Genomic DNA, 16,570 nt, shown 5'->3' with positions numbered 1-16,570 from the left:
TTGTCGTTGTTGTTGTTATTTTATCTTGTTTATTTTCAAGACTGTTCTTCCTTTATCATTATCATCATCATCATCATCATCATCATTTAACGTCCATTTTCCATGCTGGCATAGGTTGAATAAGTTTGACAGGAACTAGCAAGGCCAGGGGCTGCGCCAGATACCATTGTATTTTTTGCATGGTCTCTATGGTTGGATGCCCTTCCTAATGCCAACCACACCACAGAGTGTACTTGTTGTTTTTTTACATGGCACCAGCACCAGTGCTTTTTACATGGCACTAGCACCCACCTTCTGTCTTCTCAAGTACAATGCACCACATATCTCGGTCTTCTCTCATCTCCTTCATAACGCTCAGCGTTTTGAAGTCATCCTAAAATACTTCATCCCATGTCTTGTTGCATCTTTTTTTTTGTTGATTCTTGTTGATCCAGGTTGAATCTGATAGAGTATTGCAGCAAGCACTGACCATCTTTTATGGTTATATAGGTGTACATTATATTCTAATGTAGTAGTCCTTAACTTTAGATCAACAAACAAATCAATTGGACCACATCTGTAGCTTATTATTTAACACAAAGCATGACCATAACATTTCTGTGACATAACAATTCTTATGGCCATTTCTGCTTCCGATGTCAGTCAGTGCCTATGACAGAATTGCAAAAATGATATTCTCCATCTACATAGGATATACGAACTAGAACATGGAGCTTCATCAGAGTAAATACAAAAGCATCCAAAAAATAAACAAAAGGAAGAGGGAATAGGAAAGAAAACATAGCCTAGAAAAGAAGCCTGGAGGCCTAATGCATTAAAATCATACAATCTTCCATTATAGGGCTTTGAAGTCAGTAGGCAAAGATATATATATAAACAAATATATATATATATATATATATATATATATATATATATATGCATATGCATACACATACAAGTCAACAATTTGTTGGCCTTTTACAGTTTTTATAATTATTTATATAATATTGTGTTATGTTATATATTATATTCATTGTATTTAATATAATATTGTAATATAAATAAATTTTTGGATTTTCAATAGAATATCTCTATATTTAATTTATCTTTATATATATATATATATATATATATATATAGTGCAGCATGAAACCGATTGGTAAGATCAGCTGTAATGTATATATAATACTGTACACTTTGAATAATATATATATAATATATACACACACACATATATATAGGTATGTATGTATGTATGTATGCACGCATGCACACACACTCTCTCTCTCTCTCACACACACACACACACACACACACACACACATACATGCACACACACACACACAGCCATTTGCTTGCTGAATAATATCCTCATTTATTCTGTGATAAACATTTTCATATGTGTCCACTTTTTCATACTCGATGCAAGGGAAGAAATCTGCTACATCTTTTTACTGAGATAAAAACAACATTTATAGTTCTGCTATTATTTTAAAAATATCTATGTATTCTTGTAACTGCCATTGCTTATTACTAACAAAAAAAACACCTTAAACATTTGGACATAAACAGACTACATGAGTTTAGAAAGAAGCAAGATTACCTGTTTTGGATGCCAAGTGAAAATTCCGATAGTTATTTATTGGAGAAAATACTGCAGGATGGCTTTTCATTTTCCAGATATGCTCAGGTAGGTGAGAATAATTACCATAAATCCTCATGTATAATCCACATTTTTTCTCCAAAATTTAAAGGTCAAAATCCCTAGTGCGTATTATACACGAGGTTAAAAATTTAAAATATTTTCTAAGCAACGTCTGAATCTCTATTTGCTGTCCGGCAATGTTTATTCAGATGCATTTTGTGATGTCGGGCGTGAAAATACCTTAAGCTAAGCCTGAAAGCAATGAAGTCATAAAAGAATCATCCATAACTTGCAATAAGCAACATTTATTAAACCTTATTACTGTTATTTCTTTATTTTCTGCAAACAAAATGCACAAAAAAGCTACACGTTTGCATTATCTTATATATACAATAATAAAGGATGTTACCGTATACATTTTTACAAACCGAGGACTCAAGTTAGAGAAGGGGTGCGTATTATACACAAGGTTTAGGTTTTTCAGAAGTACAGCCCCCTAAAAATCCCCTGCGTATTATACTCAAGGGCGGACTATACTCGAGGATTTACGGTATGTATCCTTATTTTGGCCATTGGAGGGAACTAACCTAGATATTAATCTATAAATATCATGCTGTGACAACTCCTTTTCTTTCAACTAAAGAATGAGTTCTTCCTTTTTTTCCCAATTTTAGCATTTTTTATTTCTTTTTTTTTTCTACAGTTTGGTCAGGAGAAATTAGTTGCCTCCATAACCTCAAGGAGATTGGTGAGATGGATACCACTGATGCTCAGTTTGAACATCTCTGATAACTCCTCTACAAGAAAAATGTAGACGAGATGCATATTTCAAAGGGACTAATTTGTGCAGAGTCTGGGCAGTGGGAACAAATACAGTTTAGAAGATGAAAGGAGGAAAGATGGGTGTGTCAAGTACTTCATCGTTCATGCTCTGTAACATTACACATCCAGTGGAACCAGTTTGTTTAACCTACCGTGCCGGTGGCACATAAAAAGCACCAACCGATCGTGGCCACAGCCAGCCTCCCCTGGCACCTGTGCCGGTGGCACGTAAAAAGCACCCACTACACTCACGGAGGGGTTGGCATTAGAAGGCATCCAGCTGTAGAAACACTGTCAGATCAGACTGGAGATGATGATGATGATGGTGGTGGTGGCGGCATTAGGTTCCACTGTATTTTGGAATGATTTCTGCAGTTGGATGCCCTTACTAATGCCCTACTAAACCACTTTACAGCTGGATTCCTTTACTAAACCACTTTACAGAGTGTACTGGGTACTTTTCTTGTGACACCAGCACTAGTGGGGTTGCCAAGTAAATTGCAAGACAAAGAAAAAAAACCCTCAACTGAGTGAGGTTGCAGTAGAGTGGGAAGTGGCTTTATGCCAGATGTAGAGGGACAGGCACAGGTGTCTTGGAATAGAGGAGATTGGTAGTTAGCCTACATTGCATAACTCTGGGAGGAGCTGGAAAGAAGATAAAATTGTTGGTGATGGATGTCAGAGTAAACTGTCTAGATAGGAAATCATAATTTATAGGGGGCTTATGTGTTTCTGAATGCTTATTATCAATGAGTGAGAAATGAAATAGTTACACCAAGAAATCAAAACAAGGACTTAAGTCTGCTCTATGATACTCGTATATTATTGTAATGACTGGTCTTATTTAGTTTCATGACACTTCTGATCAAACAGACTAATTACAAATATCTCAATAGTTATTATGCTGTTTTGTTTTGTTTTGCTTTGCTTTTTTTTTTTTAACTAAAGGTATGCATGGGTCAGTGGTTAGAGCATCAGGCTCACAGTCATGAGGTAGTGAGTTTGATTCCTGGACCAAGTTGTGTGTTGTGTTCTTGAGCAAGACACTTCATTTCACATTGCTCCCATTCACTCAGCTGTAGAAATGAGTTGTGACATCACTCATGCCAAGCTGTATCAGCATTTGCCTTTCCTTTGGATAACATTGGTGGCATGGAGAGAGGAGACTGGTATGCATGGGTGACTGCTGGTCTTCCATAAACAACCTTGCCAGGATCTGTGCCCCAGAGGGGAACTTTCTAGGTGCAATCCTGCAGTTATTCATGATCAAAGGGGGTCTTTACCCTTTTAACTAAAGATATGTAGGACTACCTTATCTAATGTGTCCTTTCCTAATTCAAGATAGTAGGATATGAATTGAGGGAGATTTGGTTACAATTTCTAGAACAAGTGATTACATAGAAGCTCTCTTTTGAAAGAGGGCTTCCCCTCAGTGAACATGTAATTCCACTTAATTTTTACATTATTAATCTCTTCATTGTATGCTGGCACAGAAACTCTAGTGTATATAATAAAAATTTCCTATGATTATGTAATAATTTCTTATAATAACACAGATGTAATGCTAGTTTTAATTTCATATCTTTCCAGGCACAAAATGAAGACAATGCTATTAAACTGTACAACTGCCTTTATTTTGCTGATCTCCAAAGACTAAAAAATCTGGGTATGCGAAACCATACTGAATCTGAAGATTCTTTCCAAATCAAATATGGTAAAAACAAAATTATATTTCCATTGCTGTAGCTATTCCATTAGAGATTTGATAAGAACATATATTGAGGTTATAACACAATTACATAAAGGTTGAGTCACATTATGGAGATGTACTTGCATAGCAAGTGACTTGATCTGAGATCGTGTACTGAATCAAAAACAATTGCACCATAGAAGATGTTTGTAAGCCATTCAAGAACACACAAAAACCATTAGTTTCACTGTTCACTGACAAAACTCATGCTAGCACAAGTACTAAGGTCACAGTTTCAAAGCGATGAAAATATTTTGGCACAAATGAATTTTAAATATTGCAGTGAAACTAACAGTTTTCGTATGTTTGTGAGTCACATTTGTTATATGTCAACTATACTATATTAGTTAAAAAATACATGTGCTGTTACATTCATTTTTATTGTGTTGTTGTTTTACAACAGAATAGAATTGGCAGAGCATCAGATAATGAAATACTTTGGAGGTATTTGTTACATGCTATAGTTTTTCTAGATTCATATCACATCAGGATTAACTTTGCCTTCTATCTTCGTGGAATAGATAAAGTACCACTTGATCTATGCTGCAGTTCCCTACCTTAAGACTGAAGAGTCCTAAGAGTTCACTGAGTTAGTATTAAGGGTGTACTAGAGTATTAATGGGGGTCCATCGCTTGTTTTCAGAATTATAAAAGCTGCAGTACAGATGTAAATATTTAAAAAAGAAGCTTTAAGTAAAGCAAGTGAAAAGTTTGGCAAAATATGTGAGGTGATGTCAATAAATAGAAACAAAGGAAAGATGTATTATTTTACATATGTTGTTAAATTCTCCAATTTTATTTTGGGAAAAATTCCCCAAATCAAATATAAGAACTACAAATTAAATATAAGAAAGAAAATAATCTAAGAGTTGAGGCAAAAAGTGTTAAAACTGGCAAGTAATTCTGGAGAGTTGTGAGAGAAAGCATTGATGTATTTATAGTTTTTATAATTGTGGTTGGTAAAGATAGATTGCATCGGTAGCAGCAAGTAATGAGGTGAACCTTTGAATAACAGTAGTAAGTATCCAGGTAAGTAGAGGTTTTGTGAATGTGTAAGGAAGGTCACTGATCAGCAGCTGAACTATAAGATAGTATTAATAGCAGTAGATAATTGGATTATTTTTCCATCTTAATTTTGATAGAAGGAATATTTTCTGATATATAACAGAAGCATTAAACGATCTGTGTAGGACTAGTGCTATGATCTGGCACTGCCAGGTCTAGTGCTAGTGCTTGTTGTTCGTTGCCGGGTCGCAGTAAAAATTTCTCACTAAATCAAGAGCTAAGTTTCTTATCACATTTCAGCTTGGGCCAGTTTTGTTGTTTATGAGCTAGTTGGAGCTTTTTATGAGAGTAATTAAAATTCATTGGACTTCGGTTTTCACACTTGGACTGGCATAATCATGGAAAATTAGTGGGACTGTGCACATGCCATTAGTCGGACAAAAAAGGAGGCAGAAAAAAGCGAAAAACTCGAATTCGGTCGCAAAATAACATATGGGCATAAGGGGTCGGTTTATTGATTTTTCTAATGGCTTTCTGGGGTGACTGGGGAAATGAAAAGATCTTCACGGTCACACTCAGACAGTTTTGAAAGCCCATAGAAAATGCGAGCATTTTACATGAAAAACTGTGGATTTGTATAAAGGACACACAGATACACAGGCATTTTGCCGTTTATAGATATAGAGATGATGCAATATTTTGTCTCACCTGCATTATTTTAATGTCTTCTGAAAAATATTTATGTCATTTACACATCAACAATGCTTCAAGCTAATTACAAAATTCAGTTACGTACACGTATCTGTCAATTGAAAGATGAAACACAGAAAACGACATTTTTGTTAGTAAATAAAATTGGCCTTATCCAGGAGACTGCCCTGGAGACTGGGAAAATTCATTTAAATAAAAGAGGGTCTTTAGAAATAAAAAGCTTGTGAAATAATGATCTAATGGATTGTACCCACTAATCTAGCTTTCCACCTTTTTTAAAGACGGTGAGCTGGCAGAATCGTTAGCACACTGGTCATTACATAATTGTTGTAAACAAGCATCACCTTTATCTAAGTGGTGTGCTGTGTTTGCAATCTTTTGTCAAAACATGTCCTTCTTTGGCAAAATATTACACCTTGCTTAGAAACAGGCAAGCACTGCTGGCAGGAAGGGCATGTAGCCATAAGAAAGTCTACTTCAACAGATTCTTTCTAAACCATGCAAACCTTTAAAGTGGACATTAAAATAAGACTGTTGTGGCTGTTGTGATGACAGTTATCTCTAATGGCAGAATCGTTGGCATGTTGGGCGAAATGCTTAGCGGTATTTCGTCTGCCATTATGTTCTGAGTTCAAATTCCACCGAGGTCGACTTTGCCTTTCATCCTTTCGGGGTCAATTAAATAAGTACCAGTTATGCACTGGGGGTCAATGTAATCAACTTAATCCCTTTGTTTGTCCCCTCTGTGTTTAGCCCCCTATGGGCAATAAAGAAGTATACATATATATATATATATATATATATATATATATACGTGTGTGTGTGTGTATATATATATATATATATATGTGTGTGTATATATATATATATATCTTTATATCTTTTATCTTTTACTTGTTTCAGTCATTTGACTGCGGCCATGCTGGAGCACCGCCTTTAGTCGAGCAAATCGACCCCGGGACTTATTCTTTGTAAGCCCAGTACTTATTCTATCGGTCTCTTTTGCCGAACCGCTAAGTGACGGGGACGTAAACACACCAGCATCGGTTGTCAAGCAATGCTAGGGGGACAAACACACAAACACACACACATACACACACACATATATATATATACATATATACGACAGGCATCTTTCAGTTTCCATCTACCAAATCCACTCACAAGGCATTGGTCGGCCCGGGGCTATAGCAGAAGACACTTGCCCAAGATGCCATGCAGTGGGACTAAACCCGGAGCCATGTGGTTGGTTAGCAAGCTACTTACCACACAGCCACTCCTGCGTCTATATATATATATATATATATATATATATGTGTGTGTGTGTGTATATATATATATATATATTTACGGAGATGTACTTGCATAGCGAGTGACTTGATCTGAGCTCATGTGCTGGAACGAAAACAATTGCAGCGTGGAAGGTGTTTATAAGCCATTTAAGAAACACACAAAAACCGTTAGATTCACTTCAACATTTAAATTTAATTTGTCATTATATTTTCGTCGCTTTGAAACCACAACCTGTTCACTGACAAAACTTTGTGCTGCATATATATATAAAGTTTAAAAAATTATTTTTTTGACAGGGAGGTTGCTTATTTGTCGTGTGTTTACAGGAAATCCAGTCATGATTGAGGATGATAAAAAGTGAGTAAAGACAATTTTGCTGCTGCCTCTGGTGTGTGTGTGGTGGGGTTGACCTCTGGCGTGTGTGTGGTGGGGAAAGTCAGGAGGAACGTTACATGAAGTCATAAAACATTTCATATATTTCACAGCAATGGTAAATCCTTTGGCTGGGACTTTAAGAAGTTTACATAGCAATCACAGTGTTTCAGGTCCAACTCCACTGTGTGGTACCTTGGATAAGTGTATTCTATCCAATCGTGTGAATGAAACTGAGTAGAAAGATTAACCCAAGAATAAATGGCAGCTTCTGTTAACTTTCACAGAATCTTTGAGAGTGCTGTACATAATGGTATAAAGAAACCACATCTCATAGAATATCCTCAGATCGAAGATATAGTCAGAATGCATGCAGTAGAATCTACTCCATTAACATCACGAATGGAACCTGGGTTAAACTGTCTAACACATGTCAGCTTGGAAGCTGGATGTTAAATGATGATGGAGCAGGGATGGTGATGACTTATGTACAACAAAATTGTTTCCAGCATCCCAAGCCTTACTAAGGATTTTTTGTAGCCTTAAGTTATATTTTAGAAAATTCATGGTACACCTAGTTTGACTGGAACGGGTAAACCAAAGAGCTGCACCGGGCTCCAGTCTGTTTTGGCTCGGTTTCTATGGCTGGATGCCCTTTCTAATGCCATCCACCCAACAAAATGCACCAGGTGTCTTTTACGTGTCACCGGCATGGGTGCCTTTAACATGTTACTAACATGGGTGCCTTTCATGTGTCACCAGCATGGAACCCTTTTACATGTCACTGATACTGACCACAACTACGATTTCATCTAGCTTCACATGCCTTCTCAGGCACAGCAAGTCACCGAAAGTCTCAGTCACTTGTCATTGCCTCCATGAGTCTCAACATATGAAGATCCTTATTTCTGATTCAGGGATCTCCTCCCCCTTGTTTATAACTTCTACATCATCATCATCATTTAATATCCACTTTCCATGCTAGCATGGGTTGGACGATTTGACTGAGGTCTGGCAAACCAGATGGCTGCACCAGACTCCAGTCTGATCAGGCAGAGTTTCTACAGCTAGATACCCTTCCTAACGCCAACCACTCCGAGAGTGTAGTAGGTGATTTTACATGCCACTGGCACGAGGGCCAGTCAGGCGGTACTGGCAACGGCCATGCTCAAATGGTGTTTTTTTATGTGCCACCTGAACAGGAGCCAGTCCAGCAGCACTGGCAATGACCTTGCTCGAATGTTTTTTCATGTGCCACCAGCACAAGTGCCAGTAAGGTGACGCAGGTAACGATCATGCTCGAATGGTGTTTTTTTACGTGCCACCGGCATGGAAGCCAGCTTGTTGCTCTGTACATCAATATATTTAATGTCCAACATATCTCTCCATCCTCTATTTTGCAGATTCAACCCAGCTAACTACCCACAATTCACTTCCTTTTATAAAACTAAGAAAATGTTGTTAAAGCAGTCAGGTAAGGCCAAACCATAAAACCACTTTAGCCCTCAAGCATTCAGGTTATTCTGCTCATTCATTCACATTGTTTTGAATTAATCATGCATTAACTCATAGCTTTGCGATTTCAATGATATGATTGTTTATTTTTAGAATGACATGGTAGGATAAGTGTGAGATGCTGGATCTGGTTGATTTGAGCATAAACTGCTAGAATATCATAGATTCTAAGAGTAATTGTATGTAATAAAAGACTATGTAAATTCCTCTCCCTTTTTTCTCTCTTTCTCTCCTTTCTCTCTTTCTCTCTTTCTCTCCTTTCTCTCTTTCTCCTCTTTTCCTTCTCTTTCTTCCTCTCTCTCTCTCTCTCTCTCTCTCTCTCTCTCTCTCTCTCTGATATTTCAAATGTGTGAGGTACAGATGTGGCTGTGTGATTATGAAGCATACGTACCAACCACATAAGCATACGTACCAACCACATAAAGTCTTCTGCTAACTGCCGGCCGGCTGACTGACCGGAACAGAATTCCTTCTGGACAGATGACGCTGTATTTATTGCTACGCGACCAGCTCCAATTGGCTGCAGTTGCCAAAGCACAACTGTGCTAATCCGCAACAACAAAGTAGCACTTCCTTGACTCGCTACACTTATTTTATCGGCCCCAAAAGGATGAAAGGAAACGTCAACCCCAGCAGCATTTGAACTCAGAATTTGAAGTTGGAAATGCCACTAAGTATTTTGTCTGGTACGGTAACAATTCAGCCAGCTTGTCACTTGCCACCTTAATGATGTAGTATAATGTCAATTTCAAATTTTGGCACAAAGCCAGCACTTCAGAGAATGGGGGTTAAGTCAATTACATTGATCCATGTCCTCAACTGGTATTTATTTTATTGACCCCTAAAGGATGAAAGACAAAGTCAACCTCAGCAGAATTTGGTCTCAGAATTTAAAGGCAAACAAAATGTTGCTCATCATTTTGCCGGCATGCAAGCAATTCCACTATCTTACTGCCTCATGATGTGGAATAATATTGTAATCTATTTCTCTACATTGTATTGTTTCAGGTTTTTTATACTCTGTCAATGACCATCCTGCCTGTAGATGTCTTCAGAATCAGAGAGAGTGGCACATTTACAATCCTGGTCTCATTGTACCTGAATATATTGTAAAATTCAAATACAACTTCACTGTAAGTTTTATTGTTGTTTTCTTTTTATTCTCTTTTGGTTTCAGTTGTTACTAGCATAGGCCTTACAGTTATCTTTGTCATTGCCATTGCCACCACCACCACCACCACCACCACTATCATCACCATCATTTAAAATTTGTTTTTCCTGCTGACACGGGTCAAACAGTTTGACAGGAACCAACAAACCAGAGGATTGCACCAAGCTATAATGTCTGCCTTCGCATGGCTTCTGCGACAGATACCATTTCTCATGCCAACTGCTTTACAGAGCATATACAATTATCATAGTCTTCTAGACTACCATGAGTTTAGTTTTAGCCAGTGAAAGGGCTTCTGTGTGGTGACTTGGTCTGGTTGAAATAGCAGCCAAATTCCTTCAGATCACTCACTGCCATCTTAAAAAAGGAAGGACACATATGATGATGATAGTCCATGTATTCAAAGACATGGTGATCACAACTTTTATGCATTTCTTCATAGGTTTGCTCACACAGAGCTAACCTGAGGCTAAATACTACTACTACTAATAATAATAATAATGGTAATCAATTCTACTAAAGGAACAAGTAGAAAAACAACAGGACAGATAACTGGAAAGAGAAGGATTTACATAGCCAATTCATATGACCAACTAAGAATGTTGGGAGTAAAGAACATTAGTTGTGGTTGAGAGTTGAAAACCCGAAACGAAAAAATAAATTACTAATTATTGCTGCTCAGGAACAATATGTTAGAATGTATTTCATAAAGGCAAGGATAGATAAAACTCAGTCAGAGAGCAAATATAGAATCTGTGGGAAAGGAGATGAAAGCATTGACATTTTCCCTCCCAAGCTTACCCTTAGGACACAGAGCCTGTTTAATCCTTAGGTGGAAGCAGGGATTGATCTATGTGATATCAGCGCTTGTCCACACTCTAGTAGGCCTGTGTGACACATGTCCAGAGACCAGCCATCCCCCAAGTGCTGTATGCATTAATGTCAGTACCATCTTTTATTTGGCCATTAACTGGGCCTTTGACAGAAACCACCACTCCAGGCAAGAGCAGACCTGGGAGTAGTAGTTACTAGTGAGTAACCCCATGCTCTCCCAAACTCCAGAACTCTTAAGCTGGAGCATCACCTCTAGAAGTAGTTTAATGTCTTACACAGGACAAACATTGACCACAGAAGAATAATATCATAAACTGAAACTGACTTTTATTTCCTAATCCGATAGTAACGTGCTTCATTTAATTTGTTTGGTATTTGCAGTTTTCTTCTCCTAGATGCTTGACCCAAGTGTTCATTATTATAAATAAAATTCTATTTAATGATTTCACTTTGACAAAGTATTACTAATAACCAGCTGTTAGACCTCAATATATTTATGCTTTAAGGCGGCGAGCTGGCAGAAATGTTAGCATGCCAGGCAAAATGCTTTGTGGCATTTCGTTGCCTATCATCCTTTTGGGGTCAATAAATTAAGTACCAGTTGTGTACTGAGGTCGATCTAATCGACTGGTTCTCTCCCCAAAAATGTCAGGCCTTGTGCCTAGTGTAGAAAATATATTCATACTTTAGAGTAATGTATTAAGTATGCACTATCCTTTCTACTATAAGCATAAGGCCTGAATTTGGTGAGGGGGCAGCAGAGGCTAGCTGATTACATCAACTAGTACTTATTTCATTGACTCCAAGAGTATGAAAGGCAAAGTCGACCTCAGTGGAATTTGAACTCAGATTCTAAAGATGGAAGAAATACCACAAGGCATTTTGTCCAGCATGCTAATGATTCTGCCAGCTTACAGACTATATTCACATTGATTTCAAATCTTAGCGCAAGGCCTGCCATTTTGGGGGAGGTGGTAGTCAATTACATTGACCCCAGTGCTCAACTGTTACTTATTTTACTGACTCCAAACAGATGAAAGATAAAGAAATGTATGTTTCATCATCATCATCGTTTAACGTCTGCTTTCCATGCTGGCATGGGTTGGACGATTTGACTGAGGTTTGGCAAACCAGATGGCTGCACCAGACTCCAATCTGATCTGGCAGAGCTTCTACTGCTGGATGCCCTTTTTAACGCCAACCACTCCAAGAGTGTAGTGGGTGCTTTTACTTGCCACCGGCACAAGGGCCAGTCAGGCGGTACTGGCAATGGCCACGCTCAAATGGTGCTTTATATGTGCCACCTGCACAGGAACCAGTCCAGTGGCACTGGCAACGACCTCGCTCGAATTTCATATAATTAAATTATACATCAATGAGCTATGTTCTAATTTCTGTTTTGTTTGTTATGGTTTCAGGATGAAATTATGAACCCATTTTTACAACTGAAGGAACCATATCAGGATGTTAGTGAGGAGGTGGAGAAGAAATTCTTGTCACAGTGGATATCTTTAAATGAGAATACTTATATCCAAGATATGATAAAGAATCTCACAGAAGAAGTCTATGAAACATACAAGTAAGCATGAATAAGTATGTAAATATCATCATCATCATCATCATTTAATGTCTGTTTTCCATGCTGGCATGGGTTGGACGGTTTGACTGAAAATTGGTAAGCTGGAGAGCTGCACCAGGTTTCAGTGTGATTTGGCATGGTTTCTACAGCTGGATGCCCTTCCTAATGCCAACCATTCCAAAAGTGTAGTGGGTGCTTTTTACATGCCACCAGCACAGGTGCCAGTTATGAAACACCAGCATTGGCCATGACTACAATCTCACTTGGCTTGATAGGCCATGGGGCCCAAAGTTCGAAGGGTGCTTTTTACATGCCACCGGCATGAATACCAGATATACAACTCTGGCATTGGTCACAACTACAATTTCACTTGGCTTTGTGGGTCTTCTCAGACACAGCATATTGCCCAACGTTTGAAGGGTGCTTTTTTACATACCACCAGCATGAGTACCAGTTACACGACATTGGCATCAGCTATGGTTGTGATTTCACTTGGCTTGACGGGTCTTCTCTAGCACAGCATATCACCAAAGATCTCAGTTACTTGTCATTGCTCCATGAGGCCCAGTGTTTGAAGATCATGCTTCATCACCTCATCTCATGTCTTCCTGGATCTACCTCTTCTGCAGATTCCCTCCGCAATTAGAGATTGGCATTTCTTCACACAGCTGTCCTTGTCCATATGCATTACAGGACCCTACCAACGCAGTCATCTCTTTTGCACACCACATTCGATGCCTCTTATGCCCAACATTTCTCTCAAGATGCTTACATTCTGTTGTACATGCACACTGAACATTACACATCCATCAAAGTCTGCTAGCTTCATTTCTTTCAAGCTTCATGTCCTCTGTAGTCACAGCCCATGTTTCACTGCATGGCTGTTCATACACAGACATCGTACAATCTGCATTTGACTCTGAGGGAGAGGCCCTTTGTTACCAACAAAGGTATAAGCTCTCTGAACTTGGCCCAGCCTATTCTTACACAAGCTGCAATGCTCTCAGAACATCCACCTCCACTGAAGCTGTCTACTACTTCTAAGTATCTCTGCTTGGCATTTAATGAAGTCTATTTTCTGTACAATACTATTGTTTATTGTATCTATACATCTGCTACACACAAAGACTTCTTTTTCAGTTAACCTGCCTCTGATATTGCTGTGCCTCTTATATGTCCATAACTTGCACCATGTACACTTTATGGAGTTTCTACCTATGCCTTTTCTACATATCAGTCAGAACCATCTCCTTGAAAGGATGTATAATTTGTCTGAATTCTTACTTACTAATACTTTGACCATTGCTAAATTTACTCTAAGGCCTTTGATTCCAAACCTTGCTTCCACACTTGAAATTTCTTCTCTAGTTCTGATTGTGATTTAGCAATAAGAACAAGGTCATCAGTATAAAGGAGCTCCCAAGGGCAGCCCATCATAAATTCTGATGATGATGATGATGATGATAATAACAATAATAATGTTCCACGATGCTTAACATCTAAGTACCAAATCTTATAATTCATGGAAAGAGACCCAGTGAGACCTTTAACAACAGGTTGCTGTCCACTCTCACAGAATTAACCGGAGCAAGTAAGATTGAGAGCTCTGAGAAGTAAAATTTAACAATAATAATAATAATCCTTTTTACTATAGGCACAAAGCTTGAAATTTGTGGGATTTATATTTACCACAAGATGATGAAAGTTGAATATTATCAAAGATAGATTGTACAACACAGTAGCAGAAGCTACCACCCTGCATGGACTTGTTTCTCTAAGTGTCAAGATGCAAGCCAATCAACTTAGCCCACTAAATGTATACCTCCAATATCACCTGGAACTCCTCCAGTATAATGATATTTCAGTAACAAGAAAAAGGCCACAACATATCAGCTGACTTTGGCCTGCATTTTAAGCAATCATGTTTCAGGTGTATTCACATGATCGCATGATATGAATAGAAATTCCCACAGTTTCCTGCTCAAATCTCTCTATATATAAACGGCAGTTTGTATGTCTGTGTGTCTGTCAGGTTGTGTCCTCACCCTGACCACGGCTTTCAACCGATTCTGATGAAACTTGACACACACATAGCCCAATGTCATAATTCAAAACTAACGCAGCGAAAATTTTGAAAAGTACACTCAGTTCTGAAAAAAATTGATAAATTCGACATAGTGTCGAGAATCTAAGCTTTTTATTTGCAACACATTTTCTGTTGTAGTTTTCGCAACTTGCAATCGATTTTCACCAAACTCATGGTGAAGCTTAATGTTACCCTAAGAAACTTAATTCTGACATTAGTTTTCCATGCAATACCTTACCATCAGAAAAAATCGATAAAATCATGCCATTTTGGGAAATCGCGTTCAAATTCAAGATGACATATTTTCGACAATATCTTTCACAAATTGGCAGGAATTTTTTTTAAATTCACAGCGAGCATCATGTCTGTTCCAGGGGCTCTTACATACCCGGACAATGCCGGGCTATGCTGCTAGTATGATCATAAATGTAGACACACAAGACAAATAGCACAGAGGTTCAATAGAAGAGAGATGTACATAGATGTTATCCATAGGATTTTTGGTCAGCCACACCACTTGACCCCGGGTTAAAAAGAATCGCTTTGTCTGCCACAAGCACAAAACTTTCTCACCTTTTGCTCAGCATAAAAATATATTAATCTCACTTACCAACACACATTCTCACCTCTAGCCAAATAAACATTTAGAAACATGGTATTCAACATAACAGCATTCAGCAATTAACTTTTGTAATGTCGTTAAGTAAATAAATGTGATTCATTAGAAACTAACTATTGAGACTTGGTACATAGCCTAAACAAATACACAAATATGTACACACTTAACCAAGCTGCAACCACATTCAATGTTTCAATGATTTATTTTTACTGTGTATTGTTTCTTACCTCTATTCTCTTGAAACAGTAAAAGCTACACTGATGGCAACATTGAACCCAGCTTGCTATCTGAGCAAAATGTACCTTCCACAATTACTCACCTCAACCTGAGTCGCCAGAACCTCAATAAACTTAATATTGCAAAGTTTCTTCCTTCATTGGTTAAACTTGAAGCCAGTTTTAACAACTTCACCAGCCTTGATTTGTTTTATCCAGTAAGTAACATAAACAGTTGTTTTTTTCTTTTTCTTTTGTCTTATACTCCTACAATTGTTCTACTATTATTTACTAGTGTGTGTGTGTGTGTGTGTGTGTGTGTGTGTGTGTGTGTGTGTCCTTGTCTTGTCACCACATGATGATTGTGAATGATCATCACCATCATGCAAAGGTTTGTCTGTGTCCAATCTTCTGTGAAAAACATGTGTCAAACCTTGGAGGAATATTACCTTTCTTGGAAACAGATGAGGGTTGGGGAGAAGGAGAGCATCCAGCTGTAAAAAATTTGCCTCAAAGAATTCTATCTGACCCATGCAAGCATGGATAAGTGGATATTAAATGTTGATGATGATCATTCTATGAACAATCTCAAGTTTTAAAGGATTTTTCAACCCACTGCTTTACATATACAAGACTCTAATCTACATTACGTTTATAAGACACCCACTAATTATATTATATATATGAAACCTCTACCCTTATTACATATATGAAACCTCTACCATTATTACATATCTGAGACCCCTTTCCTTTATAGGAAACCTCTGCCCTATATTACATATATGAGACCCTTCCCTATATTACTTAGATGGGACTTTTACCTGTAATTTTCGTTATAAGTAAATCATTGCCCATGACTTTTGAAGACACTTCTACACTAAGGCAATTGATGCAGCTAATATCAAACCTGAACAACTGCAGGTCAATGCCTGTAGTAAAAATATACATGTGAGAGTAACTGAGGGTGTATG

General features: G+C 37.9%; 1 protein-coding gene across 1 annotated transcript in view; it reads left to right on the top strand.

Moving 5' to 3' along the window:
- LOC115216236 (leucine-rich repeat-containing protein 9-like) overlaps nt 1–16,570 on the top strand; it is a 110,575-nt gene that overhangs the window by 44,720 nt on the left and 49,285 nt on the right. Inside the window, exons 12-18 of the mRNA XM_029786345.2 lie at nt 1,555–1,672; nt 4,040–4,163; nt 7,505–7,565; nt 8,984–9,054; nt 10,104–10,228; nt 12,519–12,679; nt 15,631–15,817. Of these exons, the coding sequence (XP_029642205.2) occupies nt 1,555–1,672; nt 4,040–4,163; nt 7,505–7,565; nt 8,984–9,054; nt 10,104–10,228; nt 12,519–12,679; nt 15,631–15,817 (847 nt within the window). The remainder of the gene's footprint in view (nt 1–1,554; nt 1,673–4,039; nt 4,164–7,504; nt 7,566–8,983; nt 9,055–10,103; nt 10,229–12,518; nt 12,680–15,630; nt 15,818–16,570) is intronic.

This window comes from Octopus sinensis, linkage group LG10 (assembly GCF_006345805.1).
Source record: "Octopus sinensis linkage group LG10, ASM634580v1, whole genome shotgun sequence".
Classification (NCBI taxonomy): Eukaryota; Metazoa; Mollusca; class Cephalopoda; order Octopoda; family Octopodidae; genus Octopus; species Octopus sinensis.
This window is presented reverse-complemented; position numbering and strand designations above follow the sequence as displayed.